The sequence below is a fragment of the Zalophus californianus genome, chromosome 2 (genome assembly GCF_009762305.2).
Source record: "Zalophus californianus isolate mZalCal1 chromosome 2, mZalCal1.pri.v2, whole genome shotgun sequence".
NCBI classification, from domain to species: domain Eukaryota; kingdom Metazoa; phylum Chordata; class Mammalia; order Carnivora; family Otariidae; genus Zalophus; species Zalophus californianus.
Genome location: NC_045596.1, coordinates 4,475,717 through 4,493,426, shown reverse-complemented (window position 1 = coordinate 4,493,426; position 17,710 = coordinate 4,475,717). Strand labels below are relative to the sequence as shown.

At 51.5% G+C, this 17,710-nt stretch overlaps 2 protein-coding genes across 4 annotated transcripts in view; one reads left to right on the top strand and one right to left on the bottom strand.

Moving 5' to 3' along the window:
* Positions 1 to 718: 718 nt before the first annotated feature.
* LOC118356713 (MORF4 family-associated protein 1-like) overlaps positions 719 to 17,710 on the bottom strand; it is a 32,991-nt gene continuing 15,999 nt past the window's right edge. Inside the window, exon 2 of the mRNA XM_035726087.1 lies at positions 719 to 737. The gene's annotated coding sequence lies outside the window, so the exon portion shown is untranslated. The remainder of the gene's footprint in view (positions 738 to 17,710) is intronic.
* LOC113924565 (putative MORF4 family-associated protein 1-like protein UPP) lies at positions 8,170 to 10,947 on the top strand. 3 transcript variants are annotated; one of them, XR_003520710.2, is made up of 3 exons: positions 8,170 to 9,386; positions 9,586 to 9,740; positions 10,225 to 10,947. XR_003520710.2 is itself a non-coding variant. In XM_027598481.2 (2 exons), the coding sequence occupies exon 1, from the start codon at positions 9,012 to 9,014 to the stop codon at positions 9,369 to 9,371; it is 360 nt and encodes a 119-aa protein (XP_027454282.1). In that variant the 5' UTR covers positions 8,170 to 9,011; the 3' UTR covers positions 9,372 to 9,386; positions 9,586 to 10,215. The 3 variants fall into 3 exon arrangements, 2 of the variants coding, with proteins under 2 accessions (XP_027454282.1, XP_027454281.1); XM_027598481.2 differs by lacking the exon at positions 10,225 to 10,947 and having other exon boundaries at positions 9,586 to 10,215; XM_027598480.2 differs by lacking the exon at positions 9,586 to 9,740 and having other exon boundaries at positions 8,179 to 9,386.

Genomic DNA, 17,710 nt, shown 5'->3' with positions numbered 1-17,710 from the left:
GTAACTGATCAGCAGCATGAGATTCCCCAAGAATTCTCCTGAGGTTTCTCAAGCCAATGAGCAGAAAGGTACAGCATCACCATCCCACTGCTGTATCCTTTCCCTGGGGAGCCCAAATCCCGCCCCCCAGCTTCCCTCCTCACCTTCCCTCCCCAACCAGAGTCCTGAGCTCCTGTACCAGGCCACCTCAGACCGGCTGAGGGGTGCCTGCTGTGGCCTGCCTTAGGACGCAGTGCCCCGCACCCCCCACACTTGGCTCTGCCACCCTCTAGGCTCCCTGTGTCTTTTTGCCAGCCCTTCGTGGGGTACCCCCTTCCCTTCTCCTGGATTCACCCAACTTTTCTGGGAGATGCATGATAGAATGATACAGGTTTATGCACCACTGTTCTTATGATCCCCTTCCCCAGGACTTCCTGGGACGATGACCTGAAGCACAGATGAGAACAGACTCCCAGCTCTCCAGTTGCATTGGCCATTTGCCATTTTCCTGCTTTCTGCTCCGGCAGCAGCTTTGGTGAGCCTTGTGCAGGGCCTGCTCCCCCATCCCCGGTGCCTTACTCACAGTTCAGAATTCCCAGTGCACTTGGTTGAGCCCCAGGCCTGACAGCCGCTGTTCAGTTTCTCCTGTGGGTTAACCGGGGAGTGGGTAAGTGCAGTCCGTCTCCAGAGTGACAGCCCTGCTGTCCGTTGACCATTCAGAGGCCCTGGGTTGCTGGCACATCTTGTCTTCACCGAGTCTGTTCCAGGTGGACATATGAACATGAAGAGGAAAAGGGAGCCTCAATAAGGCTTGTAGAATGGAGGTGCTATTACTCCAGATGCGTTTTTTTTTTTTTAATAAATTTTACCTATTTAGAGTGAGCAGGGAGAGGGGCAGAGGGAGAGGGAGAGAGAATCTCAAGCAGACTCCCCACTGAGCGTGGAACCCAACGTGGGCCTCGATCTTGGGACCCTGAAATCATGACATAAGCTGAAATGAAGAATCGGACACTTAATCGACTGTGCCCCCTCAGCTGCCCCCCTTTTAATTATCCAGATTTGCTTGAAAAGAATTCACGGGTGTTTAAAAGACCCCCTCTGAGAGGGCAGGTAGTCCGCACAGAGGGGCTTATGTCCCAAGGCTATGGAAAGAACTGGCTTCCCCAATTACACTGTGCTTCATGCCTGCATCGCTCTGTTTGAGGTCCCACACCACGATGTATGACTTTTGAGTTACATCGGTGGCAGGTCACCAGCAAGTCAGGCAGAGAGAAACCAAGGCCTAATTGCCTGGGGTTCTTCAGGTTCAGCTTTCGTTGTCAGAAATTTTTTTTTAAGGCTTTATTTATTTATTGGACACAGAGCAAGAGAGCACAAGGAGGGGGAGCAGCAGTGGGAGAGGGAAAAGCAGGCTTCCCGCGGAGCAGGGAGCCCCATGTGGGACTCCATCCCAGGACCCTGGGATCATGACCTGAACCGAAGGCAGACGCCTAACCGACTGAGCCACCCGGGCGCCCCTCGTTGTCAGAGATTCTGTCAGAATTTTGACTCCTATGACCTCCACACGTGGTGTTATTTCCACAAACACGTTACATTACAAGGCAAAAGGGACCTTAAGGATGTAATTCTCCAGGTGGGTCCAGTGTAATCCAATGGACCGGTCAAAGCAGAGAGCTGGAGCTTGAGAGGAAATCCGAGAGATCCAAAGCAGAAAAAGGATGCCATGCACGTTGCTGGCTTAAGATGGAGGCAGCCACGTGTCCAGGAAACAGGATCGCAGTCCTGCAGACCCAAGCAACAGGAGTCTGCCAACAACCTGAAGGAGCTCGGGAATGGTGTCTTCCTCAAGGCCTCTAGAAAGGAAGGTAGCCCAGCTGACATGAGCAGAGACTCTAGCCATGCTGGACTTCTGACTTTAAAAAGTGTGAGATAGGGGCGCCTGGGTGGCTCAGTCGTTAAGCATCTGCCTTCGGCTCAGGTCATGATCCCAGGGTGCTGGGATCGAGCCCCGCATCGGGCTCCCTGCTCCACGGGAAGCCTGCTTCTCCCTCTCCCACTCCCCCTGCTTGTGTTCCCTCTCTCGCGGTCTCTCTCTCTGTCAAATAAATAAAAATTAAAAAATAATAATAAAAAATAAATAAAAGTGTGAGATAATAAGTGGGTTTTTTTTTTTCAAGCTGCCAAGTAGGTGATCTGCTACACGGCCACAGAAGACAATGTCAGCTTGGCGGCAGAAGGTATGTCAGCCTTCACCAAACAGCAGCTTCTGGCACTCTGCTCTGGTGATCTCTTGCCACGTAACGGATCACTCTAAAACTGAACAGGCCAGGAATTCAGAGGACTCAGCTCAGCATTTTGGGCTCAGGGTCTGGCGGAATTGCGGTCAGGGGGGTGGCTGTGGCTGATGTCATCTCGAATGCTCCTTTACTTCACATGCCTGGTGCCTGGGCTCAGAAAACTGGAAAGCTGGGGCCCTTGGGCATCTCCTTGGCTCTCTCCCAGTGGTCCGTCCACTGTGGTGGCTCTGGGTAGTTGGATTTTTTGAGACCTTGGGGCTCCAAAGCTGCATGTCCCAGGAGTCACATAGCATCACCTGGGCCATCCCCTCTTAGGTGGCCACAAAGGCCCACCCAGATTGCAGGAGAGGGGACACAGATTCCTCCTCTTGATAGGGAAGCGGCAAGGTTCTGGAAGAGCTCACGGGACTAGAAATACTGTGGTGGCCATCTTCAGAGAATACAGTCCCTCCTCGGGCCACAACAGTTCACATCGCCCCCAGCCCTGGGAAAACCCACACTCAGGCTCTTCCTCCCTGAAGAACCCCAAGTCTTACCGCATTGTGTCAGGAGGCATCTTGTCATCTAGATCAGATCCAAGGATGGAAGAGGCTCCCCGGAGAGAGTTCCTCAGTGCTGCTTCTCCACATGAAGACCTGCACACTAGTGAGATGCTTTATCCGCCCCATACACCCACCATGCCCTGGTGGGACCAGCATCGTCCAGCAGCTACAGACACAACCCAAAAGAGGGGAACAGGAAGCATATAGCAATCACTGGTGTGTAGCAGTTTCTGAGATGCAGCTGGGCTCTGTTTCCCGTTCCTCCATCAGGGCTCAGTCTTACTGCCTGGGAACAATTCTCTGTGAATCTGGCTCCACCCTCTGGGCTCTCAGTCCCAACCTCTGAATTATCTTTCCTTTTTTCGGAAGATGTACCTCTGGATTGCGGTTGGGACGTTTTTTCTTTTTCTTTTATTTTTTTTATTTATTTTTATTTTTTTTAAAGATTTTATTTATTTATTTGAGAGAGAGAATGAGAGACAGCACGAGAGGGAAGAGGGTCAGAGGGAGAAGCAGACTCCCTGCCGAGCAGGGAGCCCGATGTGGGACTCGATCCTGGGACCCCAAGATCATGACCTGAGCCAAAGGCCCAGGCGCCCTGGGACATTTTTTCTGACTGCTTCTTGCTTGCAGAAATTTGGGGTTCCAAGATTCCCTTTTTATTTTGTATAGTCTTTGCCTCCCTTAACTCAAACTGCTATGATTTCTTTTGAAACACTGCTTCTTATTTACTCATAATTGATTAATATACCCATGAAAGCCACACCCACAAAACTCATTGAGATAAGCCCTTCTCTACCTCAGGCTTCCAGTGATATTTGCAGGGACAGTATCCTTCAGATTCTTAGAGATCCTGCTGTTTGCAAGAGAAGATCTATGAGGCATGCCTCTGAGATCCTCAGCAGGCTTTTTGTGTGTTTGAAAGGCTCTATGAGGCAACACCATAAATCTTCCTGAGGTTTTAAGAGAGCATTTCTAGTCATGCCTTTGGGTCTCATCTTTAAACCATGTTTTCCTGACAGCAACGTGGATTTGATCTCTGTCCAGAGCTCTTTCTTTATGTTAGCCCTGTCTACCATCCAGAGAGGCTGGAAACGAGACGCCCAGCAAACCCAGCAAGTCCTGGCTCTTTTATATTCAACACTTGTTTCTTCCTCTTACATCCTACTACGAACAACTAGAAGAATCCAGCAAACTTCAACACTGCCTTCACATCTCCTTAGCTTGACCATCCAGTTCATTAGGTACACATTCTCTTTTCCACTTTCCTGCAGGTTTCCAGGTTCTCTGCTGCTGTGTAACAAAGATCCCCTTTCCTCCAGAATCCCCGATGTGGTGTGATGTGGTCTGCAGCTGGCCATAGCAATGTGATCTTGATTATAAAACGTACAACTTTGGGGAACATCATTTTTGCATATGGCAGTGATATTAAAAGTGGCTGTAGTTGGGGCGCCTGGATGGCTCAGTCGTTAAGCATCTGCCTTCGGCTCGTCATGATCCCAGGGTCCTGGGATCGAGCCCCGCATCGGGCTCCCTGCTCAGTGCGAAGCCTGCTTCTCCCTCTCCCACTCCCTCTGCTTGTGTTCCCTCTCTCACTGTGTCTCTCTGTCAAATAAATAAAATCTTTAAATAAATAAATAAATAAATAAATAAATAAATAAAAGTGGCTGTAGTGATGGCTAATTTATATTTTCTTAAAATTTGTGTCTGGTGCTGTGACATCCAGAAAAATAGGACACAGTTTCAGGGTGAAAATGGGATCTGGAAGAATCTCTGGAGGTGCAAAGGGAATGAATACCACTTCCTGAAGAAGATACTCCAGGCCCAAGTTTCTAAAGTTTTTTTGGTTTTGGTTTTGGTTTTTAAGTAGGCTCCATGCCCAGCGTGGGGCATGAACTCATGACCCCGAGATCACGGCAGAGCCAGCCAGGCACCCGGGGCCCAAGCTTCCAAAGACAAAAAACCAGGGGCGCCTGAGTGGCTCAGTCGATTAAAAGCATCTTCTTTTGGCTCAGGTCATGATCTCAGGGTCCTGGGATGGAGACCCTGGTCGGACTGTCTGCTAAGTGGGAGTCTGCTTCTCCCTCTCTCCCTGCCCCTCCCCACACTCATGCTTGCTTTCTCTCTCTCTCTGTCTCTCTCTCTCTCAAATAAAGAGAGAGAGCGAGCACAGGCAGGGGGAGCAGCAGAGGGAGAGGGAGAAGCAGAATCCCTGCTGAGCAAGGAGCCTGATGCAGGGCTCGATCCCAGCTGGGATCATGACCTGAGCCAAAAGCAGACGCTTAACCGACTGAGCCACCCGAGCGCCCCATAAAGTTTTTTTTTTTTAAATAAAGTAGGGGCGCCTGGGTGGCTCAGTCATTAAGCATCTGCCTTTGGCTCAGGTCATGATCCCAGGGTCCTGGGATCGAGCCCCGCATCGGGCTCCCTGCTTGGCGGGAAGCCTGCTTCTCCCTCTCCCACTCCCCCTGCTTGTGTTCCCTCTCTCGCCGTGTCTCTATCAAATAAATAAATAAAATCTTAAAAATAAAATAAAATAAAATGAATCCAATTTAAAAAAATTAAACTAAAAAAATAAAGTAAAGGGCACCTGGGTGGCTCAGTCATTGAGCGTCTGCCTTCGGCTCAGGTCATGATCCCAGGGTCCTGGGATTGAGCGCCGCATCGGGCTCCCTGCTCGGCGGGAAGCCTGCTTCTCCCTCTCCCACTCCCCTTGCTCGTGTTCCTGCTCTCGCTGTCTCTGTCTCTGTCAAATAAACAAATAAAATCTTTAAAAAAAGAAAGAAAGAAAGAAAAAAAACCCCAGATCATCTAGCATCTGGGTGAGATTCCGCCAACTGAGACTGAGTAGGGTTAAAAGTATGGAGGAGTTTGGTGTCTTGATTTATCTGGGTCCATAAGCTCACCTAGACAGGCCTCACAACAAGTGGATCAATCAGCTTTTGCTGCATAAGCCACCCTAAGTGCCAGTAACAACAACAAACATTGCTCAAGGGTCTGTGGTTTGGCTGGACTTAGATGATCCAGACTGGCTCACTAATATGTCTGTGAACCAGCTGATCTAAGTTGGGCCTGTCTAGGACAGCGTGGTCCAGTGTTTCTCTCCTCTTCCTCCTGAGACGAGTAAGACAGGCCAGCATGCTCTTCTCCATAGCAAGGCAGAGACAAGCGTAAAGAGGGCCCAGCCACGTTAGCATGCTTCGAGCATGTGCTTGTGTCACATCTGCTAACCTTTCATTGACCAAAGCAAGACACAAGGCAAAGGATGTGGATGCAGGAAGGGGTGGAGACCTGGGATCATTTATATAATCTACCACAGTTTGTCCCCATTGTCCCCATTTACTCGTGTAACATTTCCTCCTTATCTAAGGATCCCCCAAATTTCCTCTAGTCATGGCATTTGGCTAGAAGTCTGGGATCTTGTGATCCACATCAGGTTTAAATATGGTTTTTCATGGCCCAGAGACCTACGAACTTTTTAAAAGACAAGTTCTTGCCCTCTACCTTAGTTCTGACTACTGTCACAAATACCATAGACTGGGTGGCTAAAAGCAACAAACTCTTTCTCACAGTTCTGGAGACTGAAAATCCAAGATCAAGGTACTGGCAGATTTGGCTTCTAGGGAGAGCCCTCCTCCTGGCTTGTGGACAGCTGCCCTCCCCCTGTATCCTCACATGGTGGAGAGAGAACGAGCCAGCTAGTTCTCTGTCTCTTCTTCAAATGGCACTAATCCTATTGTGGGGGCTCCACCCTCATGACCTAATTACCTCCCAAAGGCCCCGAATCCACATACCGTTTAATTGGGGATTAGGGTTTCAACATATGAATTTGGGGGGAACACAAACATGTAGTCCGTAACACCCGCACAGAGCCAACACACGGGTGACGTGACAGGATAGCGCCCATTTGTGAGGGAGGACGGACGGCAGCAGTAACTGAATTACAGCAGTGCAGACGTGCTGTGAGGCAAATATTGTCTGGTCTCTCTACTTGAAGGATAAGGAATATTCCTTGATTAGGCCTTGGTCCTGCAACCTAAAAATGGTTCACTAGGGCAGGTGTTGGCACACTTTTTCTGAAAAGGGCCGGAGAATCAACTTTTTTAGGCTTCGTGGGCCACATACAGTCTCTCTGTCACATATTTCTTTTCTTTCGCCTCTTCCTCTGTTTTCTTTTTTTTTTTAAACAACTCTTTAAATATGTGAAAAACATTCTTAGTTCAAGGGCTGTAGTTTGCTGACCCTGCCTTTATCCAATGTTCTCCACAACACTTGCGTGTACTCTCCACGTTCTTCCTCTTCCATCACATTCTTTGGCCACTTCTGAAGATAGCATTGAAAAATATGTCTGTTTTGGCCACTGAGCCTGCTTTCTGCTAGTAGAAATTTGAGAGTCTAGAAGCCTCTACACATTTTGGATAGTCTCAGTCTTTCTTCATCCAGGGTGGCAGCATTTTTGCTAATATGACTGCCTCAAAAATTTAGTGGGTTCCTATGTATTTTATTCTGTTCCACTCATGTACCAAAAGCCAGGCAATTCTTATGTTTAGCTCTCTAGACTTAATTACTGCTACTTTTGTCATATCTGGCTGCTGTGAGATCATGCCCTTAGGATTCCTAGGAGCCTGTGCTACGCATAATTTTAATATGGCTCTCCATGAGATTTGCTCCCTGGTATTACTCCTGTGACTATGTTACATTATATTGCAAAAGGGAGATTTTTCACACCTAGTCTAATCATAAGAAACCCTTAAGTAGAGTTTTCTCTGGCAAGGAGCAGATGGTGATGTCAGAGATTAAACGATAAAAAGGATTGGACATGATGTTGCTGCCTTTGAAGATGGAGGGACCACTTGCACGATAGAGAGTACCCTAAAGGAGCTCTGACTTGTGGCCAACCCACAAGTAGGGTCTGCCCGATATTACCTGCTAGAGATACACAGAATGAAAAAGCCTAGAAATTTACCTCATCCATCCCACAATGACAATACAGTAGGCTCATTTAAAAATATGTTGACAGGGCGCCTGGGTGGCTCAGTTGGTTGGGCGACTGCCTTCGGCTCGGGTCATGATCCTGGAGTCCCGGGATCGAGTTCCGCGTCGGGCTCCCTGCTGAGCAGGGAGTCTGCTTCTCCCTCTGACCCTCCCCCCTCTCATGCTCTATCTCATTCTCTTAAATAAAATATTTTTTAAAAAAAATAAAAAATAAAAATATGTTGACAGTAGCTACACTTGTAGTAAGCACAGCATAATGTACGGAGTCGATAAATCACTAGTTGTACACCTGAAGCTAATATAACATTGTCAACTATTTCAATTAAAAAAAGTAGTTAAAAAAATGTTGGGAAATAATGTTAAAGCAACATTTATTGAGCTCTTGCTGTGTGCCAAGGCAGGTGAGGACTGTGGGGAAACAACCAAGAACCTGCCTGCAGAGCCTGTTGTCTAAGGGAAGGGCTTACATGGCCGGATGGAGAATGAATTCCTCTATAATTATTGCCCAAGGGCACACCTGGCGCCAGGCGGGTCTGAGGCACCAATGCGGGGCCAGACCTCCACCACCGTCCGGTACAGCGAGGCGCAGACTCGGAACCAAAACGCAAAAGGCAGAAGGAAGAAGTCGGGGCGGACGCTGGGCGGGGCGGCAAGGAGAACAGGGCGGTTAGCATCCGCAGGGGCACACCGCCGCTCCGGGCAGGGCTGGGGAGAGCCACCGCCCGGGAGCCCAGAGCGAGCGGTGGTTGGGGCAGCCTCCATGGCGCGCCCCGAAACTCCGACGCCGAGCTCGCCACCTCGATTCCCGCTGCACTGAAGGATTCCAGCAGTGCCAACCGGAGTCGGTTACTTAGGACTCAGAACGTTAAGAAGCTAGAGCACTCGGCAGTAAGCGCCATCCCGGGAGCAGGACGCGCAGCAACCGGGCGCAGGGAGGACGACATCCACCCTCCAGGAGCCCCGCACGTACAGACGGCGGCCGGCCGCGGCGCCTGGGCTGCGCGGCCGCAAAGGAGCTCCGGCGTGTCGTAAAAGGGCCGCACGGGAGCACAGCTCTGGCAGACGGCTGGGGCCCCATTTTGGACGCCGTCTCTGCTGCGAAGAGCTGGGAGAACCTGTTGCTCATCACGGCGAGCTCGCTGTCAGCCGGCCGGCCTCTCGGGGGCGGTGACCGGGCCGCAGGGGCGGGGGCGGCGCGATGCGGCCCGCGGACGCGGACGAGCGGCGAGGGCCCGAGCAGCCTTGCGGCCGCCCCCTGAACCCCACGCGCGCCACCGCCCGCCGGGACGTCGCCGCCCTCGAGCGCGAGCACGTGCGCGCGCACCTGCGGGCCCGCCGGAAGCTGCTGGAGGTCGCGAGCCTGCTGGACGAGCTTCAGAGCGAGGTGGACGCCTCAGCCGAGGGCGTCCTGGGTCCCGGCCGCCGCGCGGGCGGCGAGGCGGAGGAGCGGGTGCTGAAGCTGTGCGAGAAGGCGGAGAGGAAGGCCGCCGAGGCCGCGCTGATGGGCCGGAGGATCGTGGAGCTCCACCGGCAGATAGAGAGCTGCGGGTGCTCCTGAAGGACGCGGGGGCGGGTACGTGCCGGGCGGCGGGGGCTGTCGGGGGGCGGCGCGCTGGACGGGGGTCTGTGTCGCCCTGCCTCGGAGTGCCCCGCGGGGCGGTGGGAGAAGGGCTGATCAGACACAGGGTGGCGCTCTTACATTGGGAACTAGAAGCGAGTACTTGGGTAAGGTGTTGTGAAGGGTAGAGACCACGCTGGTAACGTATTTGCAGGAGGCGCACCGGCCTCTCCCCTCGGGTGAGAGCCGAGGCCATAGCGCCAACAAAAGACGCGGGGGCAGTGAGAGAAGCGTGAAGCGGAAGTACAGGACGGGAAGTTTACGTGCTGTGATGAGATTGGAGCGCTGCCCATGTCCGGACAGCAAACGGTAGCATTTTGTACGGGTGGTTGGGTTGGTTTCACTCCGGGATAGGAGAGTCTTAGAATTTAGATTGTGATGATTGATTTCCCCGCTTGTACTCCAGCTTATCTGCGGATGGGTTCTGTTCAGCTGGTAGAGGACTTGCCGGAGAGGCTGAACCCAAGAGTCTTTCCTTTCCTCTCCCATATTTTCCCTCGATTTTCACCATGTTAAATAAATCTCCAGTATCACTCTGGGGAGAGGATTTCAGTATTATGTATGCGGATATGACTATGATTGTTACGTGCATTGAGTTGCGAGAAGACAGCTTTTAGACAAATAGTGTTACCTAAAGGAATAGGGCCTAGATTGTAAGCTGCTGTGTTGTCATATTCGTTACTGTGACTTTATCGTGTTTTTAAAGTTCCGAAGTATACTCTTGTGCTCTGCTGTTTTTTTGTTTTTTGTTTTTTGTTTTTTATGCTTCCTGGAATTTGGGGACGCATGAAAGAGGCTTGCGGTCAGAGTTCTGCAAGACAGAAGACACTGCCTGGCTGCAGCTGCTGAAGCAAGAACCCAGACTAGTCAAGGATGTGGATGCCGCTGCTTTGGATCAGATTGAGAAGCCCCTGGGGGGCTGTTGGGCATGAAGAGGGGTGGCGGCTGCATTTTGGAATTTTGCAGTCTCAGATCAGAGGAGGAGAGCTGTGTTCTTTTCATTTTCTTTGTTTGCTTGTTTTTTGGGGTTTTGTTTTTTTTTTTTGTCTTTTTTCAGAAATGTAATTTTTCTGTGGCATGTTAACTGGTGCACATCATGTAACCTGTCTGGTGAGTAACCTAGAATAGGGGATGAGTTCTAGGTACTATGCGTATTGGCTGACTTTGGGGTAAACTTTTTGATATAATCATGCATTTCAGGAGCTTCTTTGCCACAACTGCACGTGACACTGCATGGCCTGGAGGGTTTAGGGAGGAGAGTGTGGATCTGACCGAGTCAGGCCCCAAAATGATAGCAGGAAGCATCTTCCAGGCTGAGATGATATCCACCCTAGGTCCTCAGAGCAGACCTCACAGAGGTTGAGAGCAGAGCTCTAGCTCTAGCTCCCTTTGATAAAGCTCACTTGCCTGGAAAAACAAATGCTGAAAGACAGTTTTTAGAACCTTTGTGCAAATAACCAAAGCCATTGATTTGGCCAGGAAAAGGTGAGATAAATAAATTCTTTTCAGAATGAAAGTTTCTCTTTGATTGTCGTTATTGTCAAATGAATGTCCAGTGCTTCTCATTTGGGAATGTGCTCCAAAGCCTGTAGGCCAAAGGAAGGTTCGATCTGTAGGGACTGTAACAGGAGAGAGGAGAAGGCAGAGCAGGAAGGAGCCTCAGGAAAGCATGTCGTCTGGCCTCTGCCTTCAGGGCAGTTCATTCAGTCACTTAACATTCACTGTGACCGTGGGACCCTCCAGAGTCTGCTGGACGCTAGGAATTTCCAGGAGAGATGATCTAGTAAGTTAAGACGGCTCTGTAAACGGGGCGCCTTGGGGGCTCAGTCGTGAAGCGTCTGCCTTCGGCTCAGGTCATGATCCCGGGGTCCTGGGATCCAGCCCCGCATCGGGCTCCGTGCTCGGCGGGAAGCCTGCTTCTCCCTCTCCCACTCCCCCTGCTTGTGTTCCCTCTCTCGCTGTGTCTTTCTCTGTCAAATAAATAAATAAAATCTTTAAAAGAAAAAAACCGCGGGCGCCTGGGTGGCTCAGTTGGTTAAGCGACTGCCTTCGGCTCAGGTCATGATCCTGGAGTCCCGGGATCGAGTCCCACATCGGGCTCCCTGCTCAGCAGGGAGTCTGCTTCTCCCTCTGACCCTCTTCCCTCTCGTGCTCTCTGGCTCTCATTCTCTCTCTCAAATAAATAAATAAAATCTTAAAAAAGAAAAAACCACTCTGTAAACGTATAATCACAGTACAGCGCCCCCAGTGATGGTCTTTGGTTTGCCAGGTAAGTTGGGTGCTGGGGGTGCATCAGTGAACAAGGTGCTTATACACTTGGATCTGACATCTGTAAGCTTAGAAGAGTGCCTCGTTGTGCTAAGGCAGGAAAAAAATTATATCAGGTAGTGGTAAGCTCTGTAGAAAAAAGAAAACGGGGTATTGGGTAGGGAAGGGTTGCTGTTTTATATAGGGTGGTCAGGTGACATACCTGATAAGTGACATTTGAGCAAAGACGTGTGGAATACACACAAGGGTGTGTAGGGAAAGGGTGTTCTATATTGTAGGTAGGTGGAACAAGGTGGAACAGGCAGGGCAAAGGGCTGAGGAGCAGCAAGAGACCCAAGTGGTTTGGGAGAAAATGGTAGATGGTGAGGTCAGAAGGAGCAGTCACTCAGAGACACGGAAGCGGTTTGAAGGTTTAAGCAGAGGAGTGGCAGAATCTGACCAGGTATGAGGAGACTCACTCGGTGAAGAACTGAAGTTGGGGCCGGAGTGAAGATGCGGGTGCGGAGGCAGCGCCCAAGCAGCTGGGGGTGCTTGGGCCAGAGTGGCCCCTGCAGGCACAGGCTGGTATGTGGACTGCGTTCTGAAGGTGTTGCTAAGGGGCTATGCGGATGTGTAAGGATCCAGCCTTGGTCGCAAGGCTCATGGTCTGAGCACCTGTTGAGGCTAGCCATGTCATTTGTCAAATGGGGGCAGTTTTGAAAGTGAAAGGTGGCCCTAGTAGTGATGTGGTTTGTGGTCCCAGGCCTGCTGCAGGCAGTCAGGGAGATGTAGGTATCCTGTGTTTTTATTGTGGTGGGAGCACTAGAGAGGGAGTCCACTGAGCATTGGGGAGTATGAGATTAGACCAAGTGACTCTTGGTCTGGGCCCAGAAGCGTGAGCTCAGCCACCTGAACAGCATCCCAGGCGCAGGGAATGGGCATCCTGGAACTAACCCTGGGAGTCTGTCAGGTCAAAATGTGACATGATAGGGTTTGTGGGTGTTTGCAGGGAACAGGGAGGTAGGAGGCATGGTTGTAGAGGTCCGCAAGTGACCTGGAAGAGTTTAAACTTGATCCTGTGTGTACTTGCTTCTGCACCTGGGGTATTTGTGCTCCGGGATGCACCTGGATTTGCTGTCGAGTACTTTATACCAGGCCATCTATTGTAATATTCTGAGTCGTCAGCATTTATGAATGTGTGACAAGAAAGATATTTTTTTAATTTTTTAAAATGACCTACCACTTGCTAAAAAAAGTCACAGTCTGGGCTGCTTCTGGCTCCGTACCGAGCCCCTAAAGCAGCGCTGTTCAAACTTAAAGTGCATCTGAACTGGGATCTTATCAAAATGCAGGGTCTGATCCTATAGTTACGGACCTGACACTGTGATTTCTAACAAGCTCCCCCGTGATGCCTGTGCTGCCGGTCAAGGTACCACGTTTCAAGTAGGTTAAGGGGGGTTCGCTGGAAACATTCGAGAAGCAGAGTGATGGGGAGCCATGGAAAGGTCTGAGCAGACTGACAACACTGTGTGGTTCAGGAAACCTGCGTGTGTCTGTGCAGGATGGACGAGGCGGGGCTGTGAGGGAGGTTAGAGACCCTGCCACTGGGATTGTACGGAAGGGAACTGGGAACCTGGCCCACCTCCCTGCCTCCGCGTCCTCTGGCTGCTCGTGATGCTTGTCGCTGTGGGAATTGCGGCAGCCCGTGTCTGTCCCACCAGCCTCCGAGTCTGTAATCCCCTTAGAAGGGCGCCTGTAGGTTGTGCCGTGGCTTCGCCAACAAATGATGCCGGGAGCGCTGTGAGTGCAGTCGGGCTGGGCCGGGGTGGCCAGGGCTGAGGACTGCACGACGCCTCCCAGGAGCCCAGCCCCCGGGGCCCCTGTTCTGGCTCCCCCCTCAGGCCAGACTGTGGGTGACCGCAGCAGTGTCAGATGGAGAGGGGCAGGGGTGGGAAGGGGGGTTCTTGGGGAGTCCCCGTCTTTGAGTGTGATGGCTCTATTAAGGCAAATGTGCTTTTATTTCCATTTTAAAATCCACTTCCTTTTCTAACCAGTAGTGGTTGGTATCATTACCTTTGCTTGCATCGAACTCATGAGGAATAGTCAGTCTCTAGGATGCGAATGGGATGGAACAGGTCCAATCCTAAAATCACTCAAGGGACCAAAAGTGCAAACAGTGTGCCTGGGTCCCGTTTTTGCTGTGAGCCCCCGGCCAGGTTCCTACAGCTCCCGTCCAGGGGCAGCGCGCTGGACGTGTGGAAGGAGAAAACAAAAGTCTGTGTAAGAAGAATCTATTTGGGGTTTGGCCCTTCACATCATTATCTAATTTTCCCAAATTTGAGAGGTCATTTTATCGTCCTCATTGTTCCGGTTGAGGACTCGTAGCTGCAATGCCCCCAGGAACTCGCCTGGGAGAAGGAACTGGCTCCATGACTCTGGCCAAGTGACTGTGCCTGGGCCACCAGAGGGGATGATGGTTTTGCACTCCTGTCTTCAAGCTTCCTTGGGGCTTGACATTCCAGTTGTCTTCAGTTCACGTCAAGTAACCACTCAGCCCTTAGTTTCAGCGCTCGAGGCAGAGCTGTGAAGGCAGGTGCATCAGACCTTTCCCTAGGCTCTGGGAATTTAAGGGGAGCTCCAGCCTCCCGGGGACTTCCACGAGGGTCCTGTATTGAGACTGAGTCTGCTTAGACAGCAGAGGGTCGCTGGGTTCCAGACAGACCCTGAGAACTCTCCCCAGCCGGGAAAAGGTACTGAACAGATGAAATCCATCCTTGGTCTTCTTCCCCATGGTCATCCGGCGACACCCACGATGCAATTCGTGGGCAGTCAAAGGTGTCCTGAACTGGGGTCGGGGTGTCCGGTCTGGTCACTTATTCGGTATCCTGCGAGTCTCACATGCTCACCCACACTCCGTAGCCCCACAGGCTGAGATGCACGGTTGGCAGCACGTACCCACCGCCGCGACTCAGAGAGGGACGGGTGAGGAGTTCCTTTAATGTGCTCCCTTAAAACATCCCTGCCCCGCGGAGCAGTCTTCTTAGACATGTCAGCGGGGCGAGCCCTGTAGAGCGCCCTCTGCTGGCGGACTGTCAGGGTTTCCCGGGTCTGTCAGTGCTTTGGGCGCTTTGATGCTCTGTGACGAAGTGCCTACAGTTTAGCGACGTCTGCTCTCCCTGTTGACGCTTTTATCACTGTAGAGCCAGGCTCTGTCAGTAACCGTTTCTGTTTGCTGCTGTCGACCCATCTTGCCTTGGGTTACTGTTCGCCTTGGGATTATTGACCGTTTTATTTTCAATCTTTCTGTGTCCTTACATTTTTTAAAGTATGTTCTTTGTAAACCACATGCACTTTGATTTTGTTTGGTTTGGATTTTTTTTTAAGATTGTATTTATTCATTTGAGACACAGAGATAGCATGAGCAGGGAGAGAGGCAGAGGCAGAGGGAGAAGCAGGCTCCCCGCTGAGCCAGGAGCCCGATGTGGGGCTCCATCCCAGGGCCCCGGGATCATGACCTGAGCCGAAGGCAGACGCTTAACCAACTGAGCCACCCAGGCGCCCCTGGTGTGGATTTTTTTTTATCCAGGTCAACAATCTTCGTCTTTTGACTTGAGAATCGCACCCTCGTATGTTTGGCGTAGTTGCTAGTGCACTGAGATTTATTTTTACCGTCTTCTCTTGACCTCCTCCACCTTTCCCATTTCCTTTCTTGCCTTATTATGGAGTAAGAGTTTTCAAATTTACTCTCCCCCTGCCCCGCCCCTTGCGTTACTGGTTTAAAACTCATATACTTGGGCCACCTGGGTGGCTCAGTGGGCTGAGCACCCGCCTTCAGCTCAGGTCATGGTCCCAGGGTCCTGGGATCGAGCCCCATGTCGGGCTCTCTGCTCCGCAGAGAGTCTGCGGCTCCCTCTGCCTCTCCTCTGTGATCTCTCTCTCTCAAAAAATAATAGGGGCGCCTGGGTGGCTCAGTCGTTAAGCGTCTGCCTTTGGCTCAGGTCATGATCCCAGGGTCCTGGGATCGAGCCCCCCATCGAGCCCCGCATCGGGCTCCCCGCTCCGCGGGAAGCCGGCTTCTCCCTCTCCCACTCCCCCTGCTTGTGTTCCCTCTCTCGCTGTGTCTCTCGGTCAAATAAATAAATAATATCTTGGGCGCCTGGGTGGCTCAGTTGGTTGAGCGACTGCCTTCAGCTCAGGTCATGATCCCGGAGTCCTGGGATCGAGTCCCACATCGGGCTCCCGGCTCAGCAGGGAGCCTGCTTCTCCCTCTGACCCTCTCCCCTCTCGTGCTGTTTCTCTCTCTCTCAAATAAGTAAATAGAAATCTTTAAAAAAAAATTAAATAATATCTTAAAAAATAAAACTCATGTACTCTCTTTCTATTCCTTTGTCATCTTCAAAATCTGTACATGCATAAATAGCTTACCAAAATTTAATTTACTGGCATCTCCATCCTCCTAAAATACATAAGGATCTGAAAACTTCTGATCTGCTAGGTTTTTTTAAACCTGACACGTTAGAAATAAGTATTGTTCTATTTAATAATCCATTTTTATTTATATTTACCCACATACTTAACTAATTTCTTTGCTCCCCATTCTTGCCTGTGGTCCTTCCCTCAAACCAGCCTAGTCTGACCTGGGCCGCGGCTCCCCCACCCCATGCCAGAGGACATGGCCCAGAACTTGACACTCAGCTCTGCGGGGCTAGGAAGTGCAGGGTGGGGGACAGACGGCCTGGAAATGCAGGGCTTGCGGACTTCAGGGAGTTCACGGCCTCTCCTCCACCTCTCAGCTCCTTTTCCTCTGTGTTCTCAAACCAGCACTCCCCTGTGCTCACCCAGAACCCAGCTGGGTCCGGGGGTGACTCCCACGGGTCAGGAAGCCCAACCCCACGGCAGGCTGGCGGGGCTGCCAGGACCTAGCCAAATGAGCCTGAGAGATGGAAACCATAGGTGTTCACAGGCTCCTGCTCTAGCTTGAAAATTTCTGCGAGTTTCTCCATCTCAATAGAAATACTTCTTAAGGGGCACCTGGGTGGCTCAGTTGTTAAGCTTCTGCCTTTGGCTCAGGTCATGATCCCTGGGTCCTGGGATCGGGCTCCCTGCTCAGGAGGAGGCCTGCTTCTCCCTCTCCCTGCTTGTGATCCTTCTCTCGCTTTGTCAAATAAATAAAATCTTTAAAAAAAAAAGAAAAAAGAAATACTCTTTAAATCCTGGTGGTTCTAGTACACACGGCACCCCAAGGACGATGGGCACCTTGGCTGAGAACGTGGGATTCAGGAGCTCCGGGTCTAATCTGAACCCCTCATTTTATAGGTGAGGAAAGTAGTTCTGAGAGGAGAAGGGACTCACCAGAGTCACTGAGTGGCTCAGCGGCCTGGGAGGGCCAAGGCCAGGTAGGCCCCAGGTGCCCCGCCCCGAGGCAAGTCCTCTGCCCCAGGCGGCCCTGCACCCACAGGCAGGAGCCAGGTTCCTGCCGCCCCCTCGCACACTTCCCAGGACCCCCGGTGCTTCTGCTCACAACAGACGATGGGGCAGAATGTATGCGAGCTTCAGGAGGATCCTGGGAGAGCGATTTGAAGGACATTAACACATTAAGAGTCAGCCAGGTCGGGGCGCCTGGGTGGCCCAGTCGTTGGGCGTCTGCCTTCAGCTCAGGTCATGGTCCCAGGGTCCTGGGATCGAGCCCCGTTGGGCTCTCTGCTCGGCGGGAAGCCTGCTTCTCCCTCTCCCGCTCCCCCCTGCTTGTGTTCCCTCTCTCCCTGTGTCTCTGTCAAATAAAATCTTAAAAAAAAAAAAAAGAGCCAGGTCTGGGTTTGAACACATGGAAACGTGTCCCGAGTCCCCTCTGCTCCAGCCTGCCTGGACTTTGATTCTGAGCAGACTGTCACAGGTTTTCCCTTACCCATCACCTCCAAGTCTTGACTTGCCGAAGGAAACAGTCAAGTTTCCTAAGGTGTGGCTCTGGAGGAGGGGGGAGGCCCCCACGCCCTGGTTGGAGGCTGCAGGGCTCCAGGCCCTCAGAGACGGCA